Source organism: Adiantum capillus-veneris, chromosome 15 (genome assembly GCF_014529385.1).
Source record: "Adiantum capillus-veneris isolate H3 chromosome 15, ASM1452938v2, whole genome shotgun sequence".
Lineage (NCBI taxonomy): Eukaryota > Viridiplantae > Streptophyta > Polypodiopsida > Polypodiales > Pteridaceae > Adiantum > Adiantum capillus-veneris.
The window spans coordinates 68,988,427-69,014,744 of NC_140945.1; the positions used below are offsets into that span (position 1 = coordinate 68,988,427).

The 26,318-nt window shown below is 44.0% G+C and overlaps 1 protein-coding gene across 1 annotated transcript in view; it reads right to left on the bottom strand.

Moving 5' to 3' along the window:
• Positions 1 to 21,513, bottom strand: part of LOC147440838 (uncharacterized) — a 47,868-nt gene extending 26,355 nt beyond the window's left edge. The window contains exons 1-2 of the mRNA XM_086482654.1: positions 21,186 to 21,513; positions 20,252 to 21,095 (exon numbers count right to left, since the gene is read on the bottom strand). Coding sequence (XP_086338780.1) covers positions 20,252 to 21,095; positions 21,186 to 21,308 — 967 coding nt within the window. The 5' untranslated portion in view covers positions 21,309 to 21,513. The remainder of the gene's footprint in view (positions 1 to 20,251; positions 21,096 to 21,185) is intronic.
• Between the last annotated feature and the right edge of the window lie 4,805 nt (positions 21,514 to 26,318).

The window sequence follows — 26,318 nt, forward strand, 5'->3', positions numbered from 1 at the left end:
TTTGAGACCCTAGATGAGTTCTTTGAGGAGTTTATTGAAGAATTCTCGCCAAAAGGCATTGCTCACAACACGGTCTCGCAAATCCATAGATTCACACAGAAAGAGGATGAATCAGTACGCAAAGCATCATTACGGCTCAAGAGATATGTTAAGCTCTGTCCGAGAGCGGAATTACCTACGCAAGCACGACTGATGATGATCTTTATCCAGGGAATGAGACATGCGGGCCTTCAGAAGGATCTGCATTTGATAAGGAGGATGACGCTAAACGAGTTGATCAAAGAAGCTCTTTATCTAGTGGATAACTCTGAGGCATACAAAGAAAAGGACTTAAAGAGTCAAGGAGATGACACATCCTCTCAACACAGTGTTTCACAGACAAGTGAGTCCATTGCCAAGCCAACGGCACCTATTGATCAAGAAAAGCTTATCGACGACTTGGTCAAGGGGTTGATTCCTCTTGTAAGGTCTGATTCGGGAGAGCCGAAGTGGTGTGAAATTGAGAGAAAATGGACGAACCATACGGGGGAAGTGTTATTATAGCATCGAAAATGCTAGGGAGAGGTATGTACAACCTGTTCCAGAAGCACCTACTCCACCTAGATACATTACGAGAATTGCACCAAGACCAGTAGGAGTTTTAAGGCCACAGCTTGTCTTAGGACAACAACCTCCGCTGCCAGGTGCTAGAATGCAGGTAGACATGAGATACATGCCAATGATGGAAGCATCAAATAAACCAACGCCAGTACCAGCTACAATGTGGTATAGCAACCAAAGTGAGTACTACCCTTCGGAGCAACAAAATGTGAGAGAAATACATGGAGTGGTGAGGCTGGTGCAACCTCCACCTCCTGGGTTTCAATAGAAAGAAAGAAGGTATGAAATGGACGAAAGGACATTACGATTCATTGCAAATAACGGCTTATCTAGGTCAAAGCTTGCTTATAGCCGAGAGGAAATGCTAAAAGAATCTCCTCAACCAGAGACAGATTGTCACAAAAGTCGTGACAACCACTTGGTCAAACAATGTACTCATACGGAGAGCACTGAAGTAAATGCCTATTGTCTTAAGTGTGGCATCACTCACTTGATCCCCGATTGCCCAAAAAACCCAAACCAAATCAGGAAAATCACGACAAATGTATTAGGGATTGTCCAGCTACCTAATAGCTCAGAAAATGAAAATGTCGTACCAGTTCAAGTGGTTACGAGAGCACAAGCTCAAAAGAAAGCTAATGAGAATCCAGAGACAAAGAACACGGAAAGTGACATGAGTCCAAAGAAAGATGATGGACCAAAGACACACGCACCTAGTCAGAAAACCAAGAGCAAACGAAATAGTTGGAAAGCTAAAAAGACTAGGATGAAAGCACGCAGGGAACGAGAGCAAAAATCCCTAGCTGAGAAGCTTACCAAAGCTGAGGAGAAGATAAAACAACATAAGAAAAAGGAGGCACCTTCTCTTACACAGATGGTTAAACCTCTAGAAGAACCATCCACGGATGAGAAACCGAGAAGTGCTAGTTCAGAAGGATCTGTGTTGGCAGAGAAGGTTAATGAGACATTAGATACCCTCTTGAAAGCCCATGATGTGAGGCTCAAAAACAACCAAACCCAAGAACACAGGTGGATGACATATCCCTATGCGGAACTAGAAAAGCAAAGGTTTGAAATGTGCCAGAAAATGATTCAAACAGCCCAAGCTTTACTAGAACCACCAGTTGCAAAACCTGAGGATGTGATCCGTGTCATGCCTACACAAGTAATCCCACCAAACCAGGAACTAAAAGAGCCAGATTCTAGTCATGAGCACAGACCAAACCTCAAAGACCCAAGCATTAGAACCAAGGATAGTAATGAATACCACAGATAACTCTTCCGAGGGATTTCACCAAGCTATACCTAAGGATTGTAAAGAGATAGATGGTCTTGACGAATTGTGGAAACAAGTCAAAGAGGCCAATGAAGCCGATGACCTAAGAAGACGAGTAGACAAGACTGGTGATGAACGAGGAGTGTTTCTACCAGTAATAGAGGAATTTGAGACTGGAGCTCAAATGAATCTAGACGTGCGATCGTATTGGGGCGACAAAGGATCTGTACAACCAAGTCAAATGTGGTTGCAGTCCCATCACAGATACTGTCTCCCAACAAAGCCATCGATTCAAAGAGGCTAGTAGATATTCTATCTACCCCAGTCACTTGTACAATAATGTTAGCCGAGTTGCTCAAAATAAGACCAAACATGTAGGCTAATGTGGGTAAATGTCTAGAGAAATTTGGTGTAAAAACCCCAATGACTCAAATCGAGGAAGGCATCAAAGAGCTTGAAATGCCTCAACTAAATACTAAGCCAGTGCCATTAAACAAGGTAGGCGAGTATTACGAGGGAGAAGAGGGAAACACCACCCTTCCTGTGGAATTCAATAATGTAAAAACCATGGCAATCCTTGACAGTGGAGCTGGTGTGGCCATTGCAACCTAAGAGGTTTGGAAAAAATGGGGAAAACCTGCCTTGATATCCACACGAATGACCCTGCAGCTTGCAGACGGACACAAGGAAAAGCCCCTAGGACTGCTAGAAAAAGTACTTGTTACTTCTCGTGGCATTGAATATGAACACACTTTTGTTGTTGTTGACTTTGGCAAGAAGAACAACTATGACATCATTTTGGGAAGACCATTCATGCGACAATTGAAAATGGTCCAAGATTGGGGTTATGACCATATATACCTGAGACATATGGAAACCATAACAAAGATAAACTTGAGGAACCATAGCTATAGGGATGTGACAAGAACACCGGTCGAGGAGTTTGATTCCGCCACAGTAGCAGGATCAAAGCTTCCAGCTTGGTTAGGTAAGCCTAAAGAACTGTGGATGTGTGGAGCTTCACAATGTGGCAGCTTGAAACTTGAGGAATGTATCCTAGAGCAGGTTATAGAGAATATGGAATATATCCCAGAACCATTTCCTGAAGAAGAGTTAGAGCCTTTTGGATAGGAACACATCTTGGCTACTCTGGACGTGTGCGCCGTGGAGGATGCTCCCACAACAAAGTTTTATGATGAAAATGGCTATGATGTCGTTCCTTATTTTGCAGTGAGTGTAATCCAGGAAAACGAAGAGATCCAGACATCAACAAGCTCTCGAAATAAGGAGCAAACAAAAAAATGTGGAGAATCAAAAGATGAGGAAGACGACGAGTTCTATGACTCTGTAGAACACTTCGAGCTTCCAGAAGATCAACGACCCGGGAATCAATGTCATCGCTACATGAATAAAGTGCATCAAAAGTGGATTCCAAAGTCCTCGGTGAAGACACAGCCACCACAAGCATCCTCATACGTGGCTCCTAATAAGGATGCAAAGACTCAGCTAGGAGGAATACGACCAGAGCCACGAGCTAACAATGCTCTAATCAATGGGCTAGAAAAGTCCTCCAAGAAACTACCACCCACGAGCAAACAGACAATAACTTTTCACTACCAGCCAAAAAATCAAGGGAAAGTACAAGAAGTCAACCTTGTTGAGGATAGTAGCGATAGTGATGAATCTTACGACATCCCCTATTATCAACTCAGGCCATCACTATCACCAACCCCTTCAGCAACAACCATGACAGGTCAAAAAAACAGGACAACAAGTCAAAGCCAAAAAGCTCGACAAATCTGGATACCAAAAAGCCAGATCGGCCAAAAACAGATATGGATCAAGAAGACAAAGATCTCTAATGACAAATCACAAGATCCAACACCAAAACAAAAACAAGGAAAGCGTGCACGAACGGGTAAGAATATCACAAAATCGCAAGCTTTCACAACTCAGGTTTGGGCTCCAAAGAAGTTGATTCAAGCACAAAAAAGTCAAGAATTCATTTGGATTCCAAAACAACCACAATATCAACTTTTAAAGCCTGAATCCCGTCCCCAACTAAGCGTACAAGGACTGAAGCAAAGACCACTGTTGACTCGCACAACAAAAAGGTGGATCCCAAAGAAGTCTCTTCAAACACAAACGATGCACGGGCAAGTATGGGTTCCCAAACGAGAGCCAGCAACAAAACAGCCAATAATCACAAAGAAATGGGTCCCAAAGAAGAACAACAAAACTGCTATCAGTGCATCGCCGCTTGAATTCTTACAATTCTTCCTACGATTACAGTACAGTTAGAAGAGAGCAAATCGCTTCAATCAAGCAACGATACAGGAGCTTCAAAGACCATTACATTGCTTAGAATAAGAAGCCTCGCCAACAAATGCCAATAAGCAAATTGCTTATACCCACATCTTGCACAACATAAATCTTTTCCATGCATTGACTGTGTATGCATAATAGGGCTACATTACAAGGCCTGCATAGGCACAACTTTTAATTGCCCAAGCACAACACATACCCTTTGCGATACCCTGTCATAAAGGATGACTCCAAATAGGAAGGGGGGAGGCATTCTGAATGCGAACCTAACATTATGACTATTAGAGGGCAATGTTTTGTGAGATGCATTGAATTTTTGCGTTTTATTGTGATAATTTTTTGACGAAATTTAGAGTATATGCCGTCATAGTAGTGTTACAGAGGAGTATGGGGACAAAATCCATATATGAGCCCCTAGGAACATGTGTACAGTGTACATAGCATTTAGATTTCTATTTGAATGATTTTTCTTTTGTTGAGTTGTTTTAAGATTTTTTTTGTTTATTATTAAGAAAAAATAAAAAAATCCATAATCCACATGAATAAAAGACTCACGAGAGGCCTGAGCACTACAAAGAGAAGAAGGTACAGGGAAACGATGAAACTTTACGAAGTATGTCTCACTACAACAACCGAAGAACTTGTCACAAAGCAGTGTCAACAGGCAACCAACAAGTCATAAAAGTCAGAGTTGAGTAGCTAAGCCACAAAATGAGTGAGGTGTTAGTCTCAAAGCTTCAAGTAATATTCTCTGTGGTCTAAGCGTCTTAGCTATTCTAGGTACTGCTCAAGCTGGAAGAGTTGAGCATATTTACGTTGTGTCGCTCATGCTGGTATAGGTGAGCAAAAAAATCTAAGTCTAAGTACTTAAGTCTGGTGAAGTGAAGGAGAAGGTCCAAAAGACACTCACGTACTGAGCACAGTGAGATACAAGTGGAGAAACTTCTACATCGAAAACCATTCTTGGAAAGGTGGAAGCTATTGAGACATCTTTTGATGTCACATGTGCTACATTTATTCCTCGAAACACCCATCATCTCCTTCTTTCACATTGCATGCTTTTGGTGACAAATTTCTCATATGCATATAGAGTGTCCCATAATTGGCACTTGCATCAGGCACTCTTTCCGTGTTTCACCCAAGCACTCACCTTTCATGAACATGTACTTCACGTTCAACTGCTCAACTCCAATAAGAGCGTATACCAAAGGCATTTTTTTCCCACCGGGTTTTTTCCCTTTGGTCATCCAGGTTTTAGACCCTAATCTAAAGACACCTATCACCATCCTCTTGTGCATATTCATTCTACATCAACAATAAGGAAATGCTACTCAAATCAATTGACAAATGAATTGGAGCACCAATTTCAGATCATAGCGTACTTCTCCTCAATGGCGAGTCGAAGAATGGCCTACAATGACAAAGCTGCAAACAACACTCACAACATGATTGCACAGGAACAAAGAAGTCCCCAATGAAGAAGAGCCGACATAAAAGTAATCAGAGGATCTCAAAAGATGAATGGTTATGATGATAGATGTCCGCTCTAATGGATCATAGTTCTTGTTGTGGTTCAAAAAAGTTACAAGCAGTGCAACAGATGAAGCCAAAACAACAGCAAAGACCACATCGCCATCGACAATCAGGTCATGTCGGGGACGACATGAACGTGGAAGGGGGTAGTGTTGACCGTTGGGTCAACAACACAACATAACTCAAGTTTCGTACCAAAGTCTTATCTTTTGCGAGTTATGAAATGCTGCGGATTATGGCTATAAACGTCATTTGTAATGAGTAGTTATTCTAGTTTCAGAAGCCGGGGTGCAATGGCGTAAATACAAAGCCATTTGACCCTTTCAATCCCATTTTTGGTTAAACCTAAGGTAGCCTTAGTATATAAGGTACCTAGGTCATTTTGTAAGGAAGACTTTTAATCATAATCAAAACTTTAGCGCTGCCGTCTACTGTGTGTGAGAGAGAAAGAGAGTGAGCGTGAGCTTTATCCTCTCGCTACCCCCGGCTCGCTCAACACATTGGAGATCCGACTGCACCATTGATGTAGGCTCGAGGAGAGCTACGCAACAACGCCAAGCATTCCACGCGAGACGAAGCGCACACGCCAACGCATCTACGAGCTATTTGTGGCCGTAAGTGTATCAAACGATGTCTGTTTTCTGCGTGCTAGTAGTCTATAGAATCTTAGCGACATAAGCTACGCATAGGTACTCATAAATTTCAGTTTCGGGCACTTTCAAAATTCTGCTCTATCATCCTACGCGTTTTCCACAGATGGGTTTAGAGTGGGGGTTTTGAGTGTAGAAGCTTAGGGACAGGTGTATCCTAGTGAGGGGATGGTGTTCCTTAAATTTCGTACGAATCTGGCATGATTAGGTGAGTTACCTTCCGTATGTGTGTATGTGGCTAGGTGGTGTAGTTGAGAGCGGCGAGGTCCTTGATTGTGGTTTAGTTGGCCTTCCAGAGTGTTGTATGTGTAGGATGGTCTCAACCTGACAAGCTAAAGAGATTTCCTCCGTGTGCCTATCGTGTCATCTGTGTCCTCGATTGACATTATGTTGATCTAGGTAGGGTTTGCATGCACTTCATGGGTGTGTGAGTCGCTCCTCCAACAGAAGTATTATGTGATCGCATGATTGATACGCATGCATTGTTCAAGTGTTTCATTCGTGATCGTTTCCTGTATTTTAGTCAGCATCTTTATGTGATCCCTTCTATTAGGCATGACATATTGTACGTTGAGCACGTTTCACTCATGAATGAGCACGAATGTATGCGGATTTTTCATGAAAAGCTGAAAAGTACGTATGTAAGGAAGTCACATTCCATGTCTCTTCCTTCGCATGATACATTCGTAGAACGAGCACATGAAAATATGAGCACCAAGCATGGGCATTTCCGTTGTGAATTGCCACAGTTGATTGATTTAGATCAAAAGAGAAAGATTCAATCTCATTGTTTGCATGTGTTTGATGAATGGGTTGTCACTCCGTCTCTATGTTCATCTACATTGCATACACAGTCTTTAGCGAAGACAAGATTTTTTCCACTCACTTTACATGGAATAGATATGTTCATGGTTTTGTGTTGGAAATGGTTTCAGGAATTTTCAGCCATGGAGATTCTTGAAGAAGAAGGAAGCATGACTCTCAACGAAGATGTAGCATCAAAGGAGCCACAGAAGACTTTGTGTCGCTTTCGGCACCGCCCAAGGAAGCAAGCATTGCAGACCTTTATGAAGTTCAAGTACCGCGCGACCCACACATCAGGGTGGGCCGGCGAAGAGTCCCTTCCAGGATTCCAGATGCTATTGGCGATCTCCCTCGACGCCATACAGTTCGGTACCAGTACTTCACTTTGAAAAGGAGGGGATGTCAAGTGACACATCCCAACCCTATGTGTCTGTGGACAAGCTACAGCATGATCAGGGTTCAGTCGGTCCAGTCAAGTCTAGATTAAAAGTGATCTGGCACTTTTGTGAGTCTATTCGTAGACCGTGCATGCCCAGTCACTTAGCATAGATGCATATCCTCTGGTTGCACACAGCATGATCATTGGAATTCCCATCAGAATCCATTAGATTCAGTTAGGGGAATTTTCCAGTGCATTTAGCCTATTTTCCCTATTTTTGGTATTTTTCACTTATTATTTTTAAGTGACTTTCCAACAAAAGTAGGTAGGGCAATTTTGCTAAGTTTGTATATAAGCAAACCCAAGTTAGCACTAATTGGCAGAAGAGGCAGCAGGAGCACCGCTCAACAGGCACCTTCTCAGCAGGACCCCAAGGACTTCTAGAGTTTTTGCTCCACAACAACTTGGCTAGCGTTTTTGGACAAGACACCACAAATCAGCCAGCGTTTTGCATTTGCAAAGCCACGGCAACAAGACCACAGCAGATCAGCCTAGTGTTTTTGCATCTGCAGAATCCCGGCGACAAAACACAGATTTTCAGCCCTAGCGTTTTTGCATCTGCCATCAACCTCAGTGTTTTGCAGATCTATCGCGACAGAATCAGCCCTAGGACCAGCGTTTTCAGTTTTCAGCAGTTAGACATCGCAGATCAAGTCCCGAACCTCGCAGATCTCACCTTCCCACAGTAGCTCCTCGCCGCACGGTCAGTTTCCGCAAGGTTTACAGTTTCAGTCCGGAAAACGCAGATTTCAGCATGTCACAAAGTGATGACGTGGCGGACAGCAGAAACCCTAATTTCTGCCAGAAACCCTAAAATTCCTGCAAACCCTAATTTCTGCCAGAAACCCTGATTTCCAGAAATCGCGGAGGCTATATATATATATATATTTGAAAATGATGAGCAACGCGAATTTTGCTTTTTTCTTATAAAAAACAGAGAAAAGACTCTCTAAGAGAGAGAGAGAGAACTGATGCTTTTTATTCTAAAAGCTTTTGGGGCTCTGCTTTTGGGCATCCCTTGTACCTTTAAATAAGTGGTGAGGGCTTCTCTTCTCAGAGCATCTGGACGCAGAGTCTGAGAGTGAAACCCTAACCGCTCTCTTGTACTTTGATGATTGATTAATACAAAAAGAAATACCGAAAGGGGCGCCAGTCTTTGGGGCCAATATCTCTAGGCACGGAGCTCCGCCGGGCCAGTGCAAATCTATTGTGATCTATGAATTGTTTTTAAGTGGTTATTTGGTGTTGTCGCGGTTGATTCTTGACTTGGAGTGTCCAAGTCTGTTACAGTGGTATCAGAGCACGGCCGATTTCACTTCTACGGGAAATCCGATCCCCGAATTTTTTTCCGCGGCACCTATGGCTTCACGCAATGATCAGTCGACTCCCTCTGCATCTGGAGATGCGGGCAGGGATCACAACGAAGATTCCGGCAGAGAGTATGGCCCGCCTTGGCCTACTTAGGCGGAGCGGCGAGAGATGGAGCGTCAGCCAGTTGAACGGCGATGCAACAAAGATGATGCTCAATTTTGCCAAGGACCCAAAGATGGTAAAATATATGGACCAGACCTCTTTGGAAGAGGTACAGACGGAGTGGCAGAGAACCACAAAACCACTCCCGAAACCCGCTCTCAAGAAACCTTCTGTCTCCAAGAAAATATACGGAGAAGGAACTGGAGAACGTGGTTGATGCACAGATTGCTCAGCTTTTTGACACGCAAAAGAAAGCCAAAAAGCACGGCAAAAAGCAGAAGAAAAGCACTGACTTTCCAGGTTATTTGGGTCGTCAGTCGACTTTTGACAAGGCAAAGAAAGAGAAGAAGTGTGTTCGATTTGAAGGAGTACCCAGTAGTTCTTCTTCTTCTTCTTCTTCTTCTTCTTCTGACAGTTCTTCTAGCTCCTCGGATTCGAGCGAAGAAGACAGAAAAGGTAATAAGCGAAGCAAGAAGCAACGCTTTGGAAAGGGCAAGAGAAAGGCAAAGAAGGCTAAATCTCGCCCAGAGACTAACAGTTCTACTGAGGACTCGTCTACAGACAGCTCAGATTCTGATGACGGAAAGTTTATGCGAACAAGAAGAATTTTTACAAAGCCAACCAGTATGACTTTCTCGACGATAAAAGCAAGAAAGTCCGAGAGTTTAAGGAAGGTGGCCACTCGATCAAGTTTGATACTTTTTCAGGATACTTAGATGCTTCGAAGGCTTTGTCTTTTATACAGCAGTTTGACATCGCTTTCGCGGGAGGACGCTATTCAGAGCACTCCAAGATTCGGAGAGCTACCTCTTACCTTAAGGGGAATGCTCGTACTTGGTGGTCCACGCTTCTTTTAAACAAGACTGCGCCAGTTAAATGGCTGAAATTTAAGAAGCTTTTTATTTCTTCTTGGTTGACGCAAGAATATGAACGAGATATACGAGCTGCTTGGAACCATCTTCGGATGACCAAGAAAGATACAATCAATGCTTATTGTCAAAGATTCTGGAGCTATTTTCTACCCGCCTCTTCATTCAAGAAGATCTCGTTCAGAGAACAAATTGAGCGGTTTACCTTGGGTCTACCTACAGAGATCCGAGATCACTGCTTGGAACAAAAGTCAGCTTCTATTCATGAGTTGATGAGTCATGCAAAGCGGGGCTTTGCCATTCACTCTGGCAGTCTGACCTACCCCACAGATGAGGTCATGACTCAATGAGCCGAACAGACTTCTGGGAATGAAAGTAGAAAGAAAAAGAGCAACCCTGAGAAAAAGGATGCACGACCCAAGCTTACTCCTGGGGAGAGAGCTCGCTTCATCAGAGAGGGGAAGTGCTTTGGATGCGGGGAACATGGACATATCTCCGCGAATTGCCCTAATTAAGCACAGAAAGAACAGAATGATAAAGACGATGACAGGTCTGAGAGTTCGAGAGCAGTTGAGGAATGTGGCAGAAAAGGCAGATAGAAAAGCAGAACTGGTACCACATGGCGTGGGACCTGCACCGAATCTAATGAATGAAAGTACAAACTTTGCCGCTTTTGGGGCAGAGTGAAGGATCAGGAAGCTCTTTTGAAGGAGCCAAGGCCAACTTCTTTTCACTTGGAATTGGCGGCTCGATTTGGAATTACGCCCGACAGACTGACGCCACAGGCAGAGGTAGTTCGACTGGCACACAGATGGGATGTTGCCATTACACCGAGAATTGGCAAACTTTGTTTGCAATGATAGGGGTGTTCAGGGCACGCGAGTGACGTTCTACTCAGGATCCCTTGGTACCACAAGAACTACGCCGTGGTTGACTACCGGGCAGAGAAAGCGACTTTGATAAATGAAGGGCTTAGAGATTGTACTTGATGAACTTCAGTTTCTTAATCATTCTTTTGGGAGAGAACTGAACGCTGGATAAAGGTTGAATATGTTTTGACCTGATCAAAAGAACGCCAAGATTTTTCTCCTAACTCATGCCGATTGCTTTTCAGAGGGCCTGAAGATCAGACCATTGATCTGATACCTGGAAGCACGCCACCGAATCGGCCACCTTATCGTGTGAGCCGAGTACAGAATGAAAAGATTATGAACCCAGTGAAAGACCTCTTGGAAAAGCGTCTTGTCCAGCCTAGTACTTCACCGTATTGCTCTCCAGTGTTGTTGGTTTTGAAGAAAGACGGATCTTGGAGAATGTGCATCGATTATAGAGCTCTCAACAAAATCACCATCAAGAACAGATTTCTGATTCCTAGGATCGATGATATACTCGACAGGTTACAGGGATCCTCGTGCTTTAGCAAGATTGACTTGAAGAGTGGATATCATCAGATCAGGATCGCGCCAAGAGATGTCTACAAGACAGCTTTTCGGACGACTTTTGGGTTATTTGAGTTTTTGGTGATGCCTTTTGGCTTAACCAATGCTCTTGCGACATTTAACCGGATGATGGACAAGATTTTTCGAGAGTACAGGCTATTTGTTGGCACTTTCTTTGACGACATCATTGTTTTCTCCAAGAATGAGGCAGAACACAGAGATCATCTGCTTCAAGTCTTTCAGGCATTACGAGATCACACATTAGTGATTAATGCAAAGAAAAGTGAATTTTTCCTACCAGAGATACACTTTTTGGGACACAGTGTGTCAGCAGCAGGAGTGCAAATGGACCCGGCCAAGATAGAGACTATCCGTGATTGGCCCGATTTGAGGAATGTCCATGAAGTTAGAAGCTTCTTGGGACTGTGTTCGTACTACAGGCGGTTCATACGAAAGTTTGCAGTGGTTGCTTCCCCTTTGCATACCTTGACACAGAAAGGAGTACCTTTTTCGTGGGGACCCACAGAGGTGACTGCCTTTCGGACATTGAAAGAGAAATTGACTACGGGACCTATTTTGACTTTGCCGGACTTGCACAAGTCATTTGAAGTATATTGTGATGCTTGTGGTCGTAGTCTAGGTGCGGTCTTGATGCAAGAAGGCCATGTCATAGCTTACGAGAGCCGTTTGTTCTCTAGGCCGGAGATGACAGCACAGATCTATGAGAAGGAGCTTTTGGCGGTTATCCATGCTCTTACTCAGTGGCGGCACTACCTACTCGGAGTGGATTTTACTGTCTTTACAAACCATCAGAGTTTGCGCTACTTCTTGTCACAGAAGTAGCTTTCAGAAAAGCAGATGCGGTGGGCGAACATCTTGTCACAGTTCCACTTCCAGATTGTCCATGTGCAGGGACAGAAGAATGTGGTGGCAGATGCTTTGTCTCGGAAACCGTTGGTTCTGGCTGTTTCCGCGATACATCATAGGAGCTTCGAGGATATGGTCGATCAGTATGCCACACATACAGATTTTGCATATATTTTCACACGGATACGAGATGGGGAGAAAGTAGCTGGATACTCCCTTCGGGAAGGCTACTTGATGAAAAAGACTATGTTGTGCGTTACACAGCCGTTGAGGGATAAGGTTATGGCTGAATGCCACTGTCCACCTTTTACGGGTCACCGCGGCATTGCTACCACCATGAAGGGGGTAGAGAGATACTTCTTTGGGCCGAGACTCAAAAAGGATGTGGAAAAGTTTGTGCGCAGTTGCTTGGTATGCCAGAAGGTCAAGTTTGACAGGCATAAGGCACAGGGATTGTTAAAGCCTTTACCCATACCCACCCACCTCTGGGAAAGTATTGTAATGGATTTCATTTTTGATCTCCCAAGAACACAGAATGATCACGATGATTTTCCGATTACATGACACGTCTGAGACGATTGTCTCCGACAAAGACCCCAGATTTATGAGTTTGTTTTGGAAGGCAATTTGGGAGAACATTGGCACGCAGTTGTAGTTCTCGTCATCGTTCCACTTGCAGACTAACGGGCAATTTGAGATTGCCAATTCAGTGATTTTAGATTTATTGAAGTCTTGTATCTCGGATCAGAAGACTCAATGGGAAAAGAACTTACCTTTGGTGGAAGTTGCCTACAATAACACGATACACTCCTCGACGGGGAAGACGCCATGTGAGATTGTTGAAAGTGCTGCGAAGGTTCCATCCTTCCTGAGCACGAAAGATTAGATATTTGAAGCGGATGAATATTCGCAAGATTTGGATATGGCTATTGCCAAGGTTCGCGACACTTTGCAGGAGTCTCAAGAACGATAGAAAAAGGCAGCGGATCGCCATCGTCGCGATTTGAAATTGAAGGAGGATGATTGGGTGCTCTTACTTTTGAGAAGGCACGCCTACGAAAGAAAAAGGGAAAGGAGAGGCTTTTTCCAAAGCTTAGTATGCGATACTACGGACCTTTCCAGATCACTGACAAGATAAATGATGTCTCCTTCCGATTGAAACTGCCAGATACTTGGAGGATTCATAATGCATTGCATGTGAGTCTCTTGAAACCTAGTAAGGGTGATGTGCTTGATGACGAGGAGCCTGATGAGCAACCCAAAGTGGAAGAAAACGAGGAGATCCTTGTTCATGAACAGATTTTGGCACATAACGATACGAAGAAAGGTAAAGTCCGAAGGCGATTCTTGGTTAAGTTCAAGAACTTTCCTGCATTTGATGCGAAGTGGATGGAGGAGGAGGACCTAGCAGATACTCCTCGGATTGAGAAACTTTACCTCGATGTTTTGGTTTAGCATAGTCTACTCCAAACGGAACCCAGAATTCAGCTTGGCCGAGATCTGGTGCAGTGGGATGCACAAGAGGGGAGTCACTCCGCTCCCTTGTCAACAGATGCCTCGATTTTGATACTAAAGTCACTGATGTCTCTTTGAGCTTCAGGGATACTGAGAGCTGACAGTATTCTGCTGGATGACTTTATGAAATGGAATTCCTGATAATGATACTGATTTGTTCTTTACTTCTTGTGAGTGCAGGAACTGACAGACGAAATGACTTCAGCATTTTGGTCGGATTGATCTCGAATAGACATGGTTGCAATAGGGGTTAGTCAATCGGACATCGATGAGGTCCCGATTGGACCTAGATGTGATTGCTAGCTACATTGCCGATAAATCATGGTCTAAGATCCGAATGAATGTTGAATGTCGTGTGATGTCCTGTGATGTCTGGTGATGTCCTGTGATGTGACTGTCGATTTTGTACATGTGCTAGATGTGTGTTCCTAGTACGTAGGTACTACCAGTCAGTGTCTGCTAAGATGGTTTATGGCTTTTATCGGTTTTGCAGGTGTAATCGCAATCGATTACAATGCTTTCAAGAGGGGGGTATGTCACAAAGTGATGACGTGGCGGACATCAGAAACCCTAATTTTTGCCAGAAACCCTGATTTCCGGAAATCACGGAGGCTATAAAAAAAAAATTTGAAAATGATGAGCGACGAGAATTTTGAAGACTCTCTAAGAGAGAGAGAGAGAACTGATGCTTTTTATTCTAAAAGCTTTTGGGGCTCTGCTTTTGGGCATCCCTTGTACCTTTAAATAAGTGGTGAGGGCTTCACTTCTCAGAGCATCTGGACGCAGAGTCTGAGATACAAAAAGAAATACCGAAAGGGGCGCCAGTCTTTGGGGCCAATATCTCTAGGCACGGAACTCCGCCGGGCCAATGCAAATCTATTGTGATCTGTGAATTGTTTTGAAGTGGTTATTTGGTGTTGTCGCGGTTGATTCTTGACTTGGAGTGTCCAAGTCTGTTACACAGCATCTGCGTATTCAAAGCGTCGTCGTCGCATCGTCGTCATTGACATCGTCACCGACATAGAGTCAGAATTCAGCAGATAGAAGATCAGCAGATTTCAGTCCATAGCGTTTTTGGACAGCAGTAGAAAGATTGCAGATTTCAGCCCTTAGGTTGACTTCGTCATCACCGTCGTCATCGTCAACATAGCCTAGACTTGCATCAGGCTCATGCATACCATTTGTACCAGATTGTGCAATCATAAGTAGACCACTCTCGCCGACGAGAGTGGGGCCTTCGGAGGAGGGTTTTACAACGTCTCTGGTGTCGTATCTCTCTTCTCTCTCTATCTCTCAATCTCATACACTTGCACGCACAGTGTCCATTCACTTTGTTTGTGATCATAGCATTCTCTCATTAAGAACGGAAGTCTCTACCTTCCATAAGAACAAAAGGAACCTTGAGCACAGTTCGAAGCAATCATCTTGAGCAAAGCGCAAACAATCATTCCGCTGCACCTAACAGAGATTGGTGTCGCCACTAGCTTCATCCAGAGAGAGGCTTGTGAGTGGCAGAGGGGGGCAAGAGGTGCTTTGTATAATTAATTTCGACCTTTATGTTGGAGTTCCAGTTATCGATGTTTGAAAACGTGGGTCGGAGTTCAAGGCACATGCATCTCGCAAGAGAACCAATCAGACGTATCTAAAACACTATGGATGAGTGCACAATCCATTGTTGTTGGGCGGATCATGGACAAGATGAGTTCCACAGTTCATTTTCTTGGAATATTATTTTTGGACGTCGTGTTCACAGTTCACGAATGAGGATTCTTGGACATAGTGTGCTCTTCGGTTCAAATTTTCTAAAAAGGCAACCGATGCTCTAAGATGGCATTCTTCTAAAGTATAAAGTTGAGGGTAGCAAATCCGAGGTGTATCTAGTATGCCGGTGTTGTTGGAGTGTCCATGGTAGCTCCTTCATTGACTTGGTCTCATTAATTATGTCCACTATGAATTGCAGAGCGGGTGTCAAGAGTTTTGGCATCTAAAGTGAATTGCCCAATGTGATCCCATTATTTATTTTGGCTTTTAGGTATTTATTTTACTTATGTGTCAAAGTTTCCGTAGGGCAAATTACTGAGGTTGGTATATATGCAAACCCCTTGCCTCCATTGTATTGCACACTCAGTTATACATTGCCCAGGTTGATCGGTTCACGAGACTCCTGTCTCATGGGATACGATGTGCTATTGGCCAGATACGCACATCTTCACACCATCTGCGGATCGAGACTGGGAGATACAGCGGAATACCAGCAGAGGCCAGGACATGCCCCTTGTGTGACATCGAGCCTGAGACACAATTGCACTACACATGCCACTGCCCCGTCTACTACAAGATACGAGGCCGCTTCCATTGCTTGTTCAGAGAGGGCTTTGGACCATTCTCTAGAGTCATGCGGTATGAGGATCAGAGATGCTTGGGTTTGTTTTTGCTCGAGCTACGCACACACAGAGAGAGCTTGATGAGAGGAAAGACTAGCCAGTCTCAGAGACAGATCACAGACTTCTTTAGAGCTGCCACTGGACACCCGGAGGAGTTACTACCACAGCAGAGCTCGTCGCTTTACACCAGAGGCATACTGATCGACCGAGCGACTGAGCTGGGGAGATCCAGACGCCCACGACTGCGGAGGACTACACAACATCGACAAAGGCTGCAGCAGAGGATCCGGGTCACTTTGGCTCAACATGCACGACGCCCGATCAGACTACTTACCATGGAGGAGATTGATGAGATCCGCCAGCAACCGATGCTAGATTTCCTGTGATCTAGCTATCCCAACTAGCTGTTTTAGCGGCTTAGTCCACACTCAGCAGTCTAGGATTCCATAGTATTTTATTTTGTCATTTTGTCATCTTGTTACTCTGCCTTTGTATCAGATCCACCACATTGTAACTTTCTGGTCTCATAGGTCATTCTGGCCTTTTGAAGACGTTAATATAACATTGCATTTCTTTTCTCTCTCTCTCTCTCTCTCTCTCTCTCTCTCTCTCTCTCTCTCTCTCTCTCTCTCTCTCTCTCTCTCTCTCTCTCTCTCTCTCTCTCTCTCTCTCTCTCTCTCTCTCTCTCTCTCTCTCTCTCTCTCTCTCTCTCTCTCTCTCTCTCTCTTTTGTACCCACACATGGTATTAGATTCACCATTTTGTAACAGATTGGTCTCATAGGTCATTTTGGCCTTTTGAAGACGTTAATATAACATTTAATTTCATTTCTCTCTCTCTCTCTCTCTCTCTCTCTCTCTCTCTCTCTCTCTCTCTCTCTCTCTCTCTCTCTCTCTCTCTCTCTCTCTCTCTCTCTCTCTCTCTCTCTCTCTCTCTCTCTCTCTCTCTCTCTCTACTCTTCCGCATCGTCGACTTTGGCACAGAGGGGAGTCTCTTCCCTTTTTGCGGCAAAGGATGTTCTTGATTTTCCATTGTCCATCTAAGGATGGAAGTTCCAGTTTCGACCTCAGGTGACTCTTGCTCATCTGGTATGCAGCAGTTCAAGTGCATATTCCCGTGCATGTGTTGGAGTTGGCTTTGACAGGCAAAGGGGGATACTTCTATCTCCAGCATGTCATGTTACAAAAGCTCTCCTCCGATTCTTCAGCCACCATGCTGATATGGTCTTGCGTCACAAACTGCTGACATCTCAAGCCACTGAAGAATGGAGCCAACCAGCATATCCCAGCCAAGGGGCCTAAACCCTAGAAGAAGCACCAAAAGAAGTTTTACCAACTTGCAAAGTCTTGCCAAGTGCCTATTACTAAAGAGGAGTTCCCACCAACTTATGGAACCCCGTCCGATAGGGTCCAAAGTGACTCAAGACATTAAAACCAAGCACGACACACTCAAAAGAATGCGCAAACAGCTGATGACGTGGCAGACCTGTACGAATTTTTGGATTTTGCACTGACATGCTGACATGGCAGCGCGTTTTATGTTGACTGCTGACGTGGCAGATTATACGGATTTCCACAGTTTGTGCTGGCAACCTTTGGTCAAGATGCTTTCTGGGACCAGATGCTTTTGAGTTTGAAGCTTTTCATGTAACTGCTTTTCAAGGCCAAGGGCCTTTAAATATGTGCAAAGGGCTCATTCTCTGGCACTCTTCTTGGTGAAGCTGCAAAGAGTGGGTACCGGCATTGTACCAAGTTCAAGTAATATAAAGAAATACCGATAGGGGCGCCAAGGTTTGGGGCCAGTGCTCTCTCGGGGTGGAACTCCGCCACTCCCCGTCTCGTGTCGTGCATCTCTTTCTGTTCAGTTGTTATTTCTGTTGGCACATGGTGCCCGTCCCGTGACATCTTGATCCTCAGCAAAGATTGTAGTAGGTCTCCTTCCTCTTGTTGAACGTCTTGGTGGCATTGCAAATGTTCAGTTGACTTTCGACTTTCAACTGGGAGCTAGTTTTCTGTTAAGAGCTTAAGCTCACCACCATGATCGCCAAAATGAAATTAGCTCGTCACGGTGATAGGACAACAGATTCAGACTTCAAATGAACATAAGAAAATCAGATAATGGACTAAATTGAAGTATAAAGTCAGATGTTGGACACAAGACACTGGAACTGATGTATTCAAATAATGGATCAAAAGTATAATTGGCACCGGATGTTGAATTACAACAAAGTTTGGTCACAATTACAAAAGAGCTTTGTTACGACAGAGCTTCGTTACAATTAGAGCAACAGCTCAACGACTAAAACGTACTAGGTTCTAATCGACTGTGCCATGATTACTACCATGCGCTGTTACAATTACCAGCCATAATTACTATTGGTAACTGCTAATCCGACTATGTACAAGTGCCTATATAGAGGCGGTTCCCACTATTTACAATCCCGATAGTGAGAAGTAGCATAGGGTGATGCATATCACCCTCATCTGAGAAACCTCATCCAAATATATTTGGCCAAAAGGATCACATCAAAACGTACATTTCAAGGAGCCCTAAAGGAAGACTTTGGGTCACGAGTATCAAAGGCGTAGTGGAAAAGGTAAATCGGATAGCGATCAAGTTTGCAACCGCAAACAAATCTCCTCATGAATACGGGCAGCCGTCGGATCTCGAAACTACCGCAAAACAAAACTGCTCCAAAACCATCTCCAAGCTCATTGTAAGGGTTTCATTTTGTGGCTAGTTTAGGTAGTGGGCTGTTTTGTGGCTGTGCTTGTTGGTATTTGAGGTAGACGTACCTTGTCTGGCAATGCAAGCCATGTATTTGCCCACTCCGTAGGCAGCATGAGGCAGGAGTCTTGTTGCTAGGTTGAGGTCTGGTCCTCGGTTTTTTGCAGTTCCCGTGAGTTTGTTTGACAAGGTGGACCAGTTTATGAGCACTTTTAGTTGATGCAGCATTTTTCCAGGGCGGCCCCTTTTTCTGGGTCGTGGGGTTTTTATTGTGGGTCTTGCCTCCCCCTTGTATAGCATCTGTTTCCAGTGTATGCAAATTGCCAGCGTTTTGGAGACACATACTTTCTCTGGTCTTTTGGTTCTCCTACTCTCTAGTGTTTTATGCTTAGCTGACCACTCTCTTTAGCGTTTCTCTCTCTCTCTCTTTAGCGTTTCTCTCTCTCTCTCTCTCTTTAGCGTTTCTCTCTCTCTCTCTCTCTCTCTCTCTCTCTCTCTCTCTCTCTCTCTCTCTCTCTCTCTCTCTCTCTCTCTCTCTCTCTCTCAAACTTGTGTGCAGGTGTTGTTGCCCTTTGCCCGTGGGGTGGGTTCTTCGTGGTTTCAACGGAAGAGCGATGCCCCTCCCCCTAGCCTCCCAAGGTGCCCTATCTTGCAATCCTCCTGTAGGCAAACTCCCACAGATACCATAGTTGCAAGGAATGGCAATTCATGCCCGTTTCCATTCCCTGTTCCGCATTCCGATTTTCAGTTCCTGGTGACTATGACTGATACCCTTGACCAGAGATAATCCTCTCTTTGGACTTTGATGCACATACTCAGTCAATAAGAGTACGTCTCGCCCCTAAATCACATGCTCCAATCATCCACGCTACATCTATAATGAGCCATTGCAGCACTATGTTTGCAAATGCCCAGCTTATAAGAGCATACATAGTCGATACACTACTCTGTCCAGGGAGCTGATGGAGGCGAAGGACCAGAGACAACTAGGTCGTTTCTTAAACTCAGAGCCACAAAGACTCGCTCACTAGCCTGACTCTCTCCTCTAGTCAACCCCACTAGCTTCGCAAGAGGACGTCGGCCCCAGCTTACACACTGGTGTTAAGAGGACCACTACTGCATAGTGGCGAATTGCAACTTTCATTGGAGTAACGAAAGGCTTGAGATTGCACAAATTAACTCTAACTTCATGATTACAAATTTAGAACCATGGGCCTCTTATATACTTCCCACGTTAAGTTGCCCCATCCAACTTAAATAAAAAAGGCATGACAAAGGTCAAAATTCCTAAATGACTATGTCTGAGGTGTGCAAAAAAACATAACTTGTAACTATCAAAGTTGAACCCAACCTGTTGAGTTCTGTTGAACTTCTTTCAAAAATGTGGTAACGTGAATCTCTTTCGTCACACCGGCCTCCTGTTGACTTTCAGACTCCTGTTGTGATAATGATTGAGCCTTTTCTGATGTACTAGGATGCTTCTCTGCCAAAAGCTCTACGTTTCCCGACATTCTGGAATCAATCACGGGTGGTTCTCTAGGCAGCTCCACTGGAGGTTGTTCTAAGGACAAATGTGGTGAGTCATGTTCTGTATGTTGCGATGGCACATTAACGTCTTTCTCCGTAGCTGTCTCCAAATGCCCTTGCTCTAAAGGTGGACCAGGCTGCTTGATCTCATCTCGCTGCTCAGACACTGGGTTGAATTCCTTCTGCAAGGAGGTGCCCTTAGGGTCAACAGTCTTCATGGAGGCATCAACAGTATCTGGTGCATGATGTTGGGACAACACCGCGGCCTCACTCCTCTCCAGTAGAGTCGCAACTGGTTGACTTTGCGGCTCTGATGATACATTAATTGTCACCGGCTCCTTGAGATGTTCAGGCTTAAGATGGGGGTCTGAATATGTATCTACTACTCTTTTTATTAAAGAGGGTTCCTTCTGATGGCTGTCCTGTGTGGAGGAAGGTGCCGGAGCATCATTCTCTGTCGAATTTTCAGATGAACTATTCTTTGTGGAGGTTTCGTTGTGATGTTCCTGTAAAGTAGAAAGCGTAGGGTGACTAGAGATGTTCGTCGAGTTCACCTCTGATGCAGGCTTGATATGATCGAGCTCTTTTGGGGTTATTTTTGGCTCCCCGTGATGAGGTGCGATATCCATCACAGTTTTCTCCACAGAGCTGGGTTTGACGTGAAGTTCCTGTGGTACAAAGAAGACTATATATGGGTGTCCATGTCGTCATCTCTCTCTCTCTCTCTCTCTCTCTCTCTCTCTCTCTCTCTCTCTCACCTGACTTTCAATTGGGCGCCTCGATGGAAGCTCCATATTGGGCTGCGGCTCTGTGGCTTTGAGGGCATCGTACTCTGCTGAAAGAGGCCCCTGTTGCTGCCGTAGTGCCGGAGGCGCTTCCATAGCTGGACTTCACTGCTGTAAAGGCAAGCACTGATGACGGGGCAAAGGGTTTAGTGTATTCGAAAAGCGGGGATAGCTTGCTGACTGGCGTGTCTGTGATGAGCGGCTCGGGACTAATCGCAAAAGGCTAATCACAGAAAGAGAGAGAGACAGAGAGAAGTATTGTCGTGTTATCCTTTTGCTCTGTCATATACACACATACGCGCAGAATATCGCTCGTTGCACGTCCAGACGACCAGGACCCTCCCTTTCCCGGCGACGCCGTCAACTCTGACGCCGCCTCGTCAAATTCAACGGCGCACTGGGGACTGAGCAAAGCTAATCATCTCACCCATTTGATAATGCGGTATCGGTCAGGCAATGGTCACGCAAGGCTTAGTTATCATTTATTTGAATAAAATAACTAAGCCTCATTCTTGGTCACACGCAAAAAGGAGCATTAAGTGACTTACTAAGCCTCCCCTTTGTAATTATGTCGAATTTGGCATAGTTGTGAAGCTCAAGGCATAGTTGGGAGAATGAATGAATAACTAAGCCTCGCATGACCATCCAAGAGGTTTAGTTATTCATTAAATGTTTTGTCTGTGCATAGTTGGTATAGTTATCGATAACTATAACTAAGCCTCGCGTGACCATGTAATCATTCTAGGATCTCTATCCGACACGATGGATGTTGGTAATCCATGGTGTTTGAAAATATGGGATATGAAGAGAGTTTCCATTTGGTGTGCCTTAATAGTCTTCTTGACAGAAATAAAGTTTGCTTGGTTGCTAAACGTGTTGTGTCCATACTCTCGTATTCCTATGGATAGACTTGGGTAATCCAAAGATAAAATCCATGGATATACTCTCCCAGTATGAATTAGGAATTGGCAATGTCTGGAGTAACCCAGGTTGCTTCCCTCTATCATACTTAGTCTTTTGGCATACCACATACTTTGAAACATACTCGTGTATACTTTCATGGTAGGCCAATAGAAGTACACCTCTATTCCTCGAAGAGTAGGTTGATTGCCTCTATGCCCCGCATAAGAAGGAGCATGGGGCTCATGCATGACTTTCTCACGAAGGGAGTGGGTAGCACATAGCCTATTGTCATAGAGAAGATAGCCATCTTGCAAGGTAAATGATTCCTCTTTCTTTCCCAAAGCAAGGGCTGACATTATGTCTTTACAGTTAGGGTCAACAACATACTCATCTATCATTGAAGATAGATCATTGTGAGTTGCTATAGACACCACATTAACTTTTGGTTATTGTGAAAGTGCATTGGCCACTTGATTGTGCTTACCCGCAATGTGAGCAATATGAAAATAAAAATTGCGAATGAAAATTTGCCCACCTCATTTGTTTGTCGAAAAGCTTGGTTTGCATCATGAAGTACTTGAGACTTTGGTGGTCAGTTCGCAAAATAAATGGAGTCCCCGATAGAAAAGTGCTTTCATGTGTCTAGGTCATGTAGAACATCTAAAAGCAATTTCTCATAAATGCCCAAGACCCGTTCATCCGTATTGAGCCTTTGTCTCTCATACGTTATGGCATGCCCTTCTTGAATCAAGACTACTCCAAGGCAATCACCACAAGCATCACATTGGACCTCGAATGGCTTTGAGAGATCTGAAAGCATAAGGAGTGGTTGGGAGGTAAGCTTCTCTTTGAGCTTGTGTAATGGAAATGGCCTTCAAACTTTGAGAATAGCGGAATGAAGAGAATTAGAGTGAGCAGTTTTGTGAGATTACTTTGAGAACTTGGAGGGTGAACTTAATTGATGGTAGCAACATAAACATAGTACTTAATTAACTTGGCATGAACGATACTTTTGCAAGAGAGAGAGAGTATTAGAGAACATGACGATAAATGATGACCAAATTTACTTGGAGCCGGTCCCCCCTCCAAAAGACGTTTGTATTATAGATTCTCCCATCAAGAGAGACTTTATTACAATACAATCTTTGTGTTCCTTGTGACCTTGGTGATGCTATGAAGATGGAAAGACGAGATTAACATAAACTTTGCAAAAAGCATTAACTATCCCAAGCCTCAGTCCCAAGGCCTCAAACACCTTCGAATGTGAAAAGAGCTAACGGGGAATGAGGGTAGGGAAGAGGAAGAAGAAACATTCCATAGAAGAAAGAAATTGTTCCTCACTTATCATCACTCTTCTTGCTTAGAATAGCATAATAGTATAGCAATGAAGATGAGGAAGATGGCAAGCTTAAGCATTGAAGCATGGCTCTTGGTTGGATTTGCATTTTATAGCCAAAGGTGTTGGTGTAGGCTCTCCACTTCTCAACAAACTTGGAGAAGGATATGGAGCTCTTGCATTTTGCACTCCACACAATGAGAGAATGTGTGTGTGTGTGTGTGTGTGTGTGTGTGGAAGAGTATACCTCCCCTCTCATGCTTGGTCTACACCCCTCTCTCTCTCTCTCTCTCTCTCTCTCTCTCTCTCTCTCTCTCTCTCTCGTATTATTTTATTATTTTCTTTAGACATGTGTCCTCTTTTTTCTCTTTTGAGAAAAAGAACTTAATTATTTATTTTTATGTATCTAAATTCTCATTGGACCCCTTAAAAACCTAACCAATAGCATTCAAGCACATCATGAGGGCCACATGTGGAGAATCATTTGAACATGTGTCTTTTATGCTTATTAAGTCATTTGGTTGAATGGAATACTTCAAGGACTTATTCAATCAAGCAAGCGTGTGTCTTTTATGATTCTTAAGTCATTTGTTTTTAATTGAATACTTCAAGCCTTAGTCAATCAAGCATGTACGTTCATGCCTCTTCATGCCTCTTGAGAACTTATATTTGAATTTAACATTTCAAAAACCTTACTCATTTAAGCATAAAAATCACCTCAAGCTTTGGGCAAGGTTCCCACAATCACTTTAAGCGTCTTAACACCTCATGCTTGGGTACGATTTCCGCCTCGAGGTTAGCCCTAGCTTGCGTAAGGTCAAAGGACTTTTTAACACTAACTTTCGGAGGTCTTTAACGAAGCTAACCCTAAGGTCTTTTAGGCTCCATTAAGTAGCATTTTTCTTTGACAGACCATCTCTCATTTGGACCCCTTTACCATTAGCCCCGTGTTGAGATAGATCCGTAAGCACATGTCTATATTCTAACCCTTGTTCCCGTTTATTATCCCACATCAAATGATTAGTTTAATATGAGAAAATCATTTGGGTTGGTTAGATATTAGATTTTATGACATTGCCTCTCTCCGACTATGAGGCAAAAGAGATAAAGCCATAGTCATTCGTCAATTTGGCTTAGCGCGTAGAGGATCCCTTTTTACCGTACGACATCATTCCAAGATGGATGACTAATCTATTTGGTGCTTGGGAGACATAGCTGCTGCAAACATGTCTGCTCTTTAGTCCATTTCAACCTCCCAAGTAGAGTGACAAATTCTACATGGTGTTTGAGAGACTGTTGGAATTAGGGTTGTAGAGAAACGCACACAGCTTGGAGAAGACGAAGGAAGCTCAAGGCACACAATAGAGAGTGTGTTACTTAGTGTGAAATGGAAAGATAGATAGCCCTAGAGTGATGGGCGTATATACAATGCTCGGGGGAAAAAACCTCCTAAAGAGGGAAAAAATGCCCCACGGTCCTAGTGTGTTCACACACATCGCTACCACATGTACATGGTAACAAATCCCCCCTGTAGTGATGCGGTGAATGAAAGCTGGCACATGAGTAAAGGGAAGTGACATGCCCTGAGGACATGATCAGTCCACAAAGGGGAGTAAGCCCAAAGCTTTGCGGAAAGCTTCAAGCTTCTCACGAGACAATGCTTAGATCGGCAAGTTTGTCCTGTGTTGGCACATAAACCAAGCTGATATCTCCTGCTGAGAACCTTTCCCTGACATAGTGGTAATGCACCTCAATGTGCTTTGTGCGAGCATGAAAAATTGGGTTCCTCGCAACTGCCAATGCGCTCTGACTGTCAGTGTAGATAGTGTTGGCAGTGTCCTGTCCAACACCCAAATCATCCATAAGGCGTCTGAGTCATACACACTCAACCATAGTTGTGAAGACTGCCCTGTACTCAGCCTCACAACTCGAAGTGGCCATAGTAGGTTGCTTCTTGCTCAACCATGATATACATGAACTGCCAAGCATGAAACAAAAACAACTTGTGGACACTCGCGTGTCAAAACAACCAGCCCAATTTGAGTCCGAAAAAGCATGTAAGTCTGCCGGCAATGATCCGCCCTTGGGATAAAACAAGCCAAGATGTAAAGTGACACTAAGGTAGCGGAATATTTTCTTGACAGTCTGCCAATGCTTAAACCCTGGGCTATGCGTAAATCTGCTAACCTGTGATACTGCAAACTGAATATCCGGCCTCGTGTTGCATACATAAATGAGGCAGCCAACAATAGTTTGATAAAGAGTGACATCAGCAGGATCGCCAGCATCATGTAGACTCAACCTCAAACATGTTTCCATGGGAGTGGCAATAGGTTTGCAATCCTCAAGTCCAAACTTACATAGCAATGTCTCTATGTAACGTTTTTGACACAAGGCAATACCACCATCACACTGCTTAAACTGTATACCCAAGTAATGATGCAACAGCCCCAAATCTTTCATCTTGAAAGTAGCATTCAAATCAGCCTTAAATTCAGCAATATATGTCTCATTTGGTCCAATGATCAACAAATCATCGACATAAAGAACCACAATGAGAAGTACATCACCCTCACGCTTTACATACAATGTGCTTTCTGTTGGATTGTTACAAAAGCCTCGTTTGACCAAATGAGTGTCAGCTTTCTCATACCAAGCACGAGGAGATTGCTTCAACCCATACAAAGCCCTCTTACATCTGCACACTTTGTCCTCTTGTCCTTTTATGACAAAACCGTGAGGCTGCGTTACATAAACTTCCTCAAATATGTCACCATTCAAGAAAGCAGTAACAATGTCTGATTGATGTACATCCCAACCAAAATGAGCTGCCAATGCACATAGAAAACACACAATAGTCATACGAC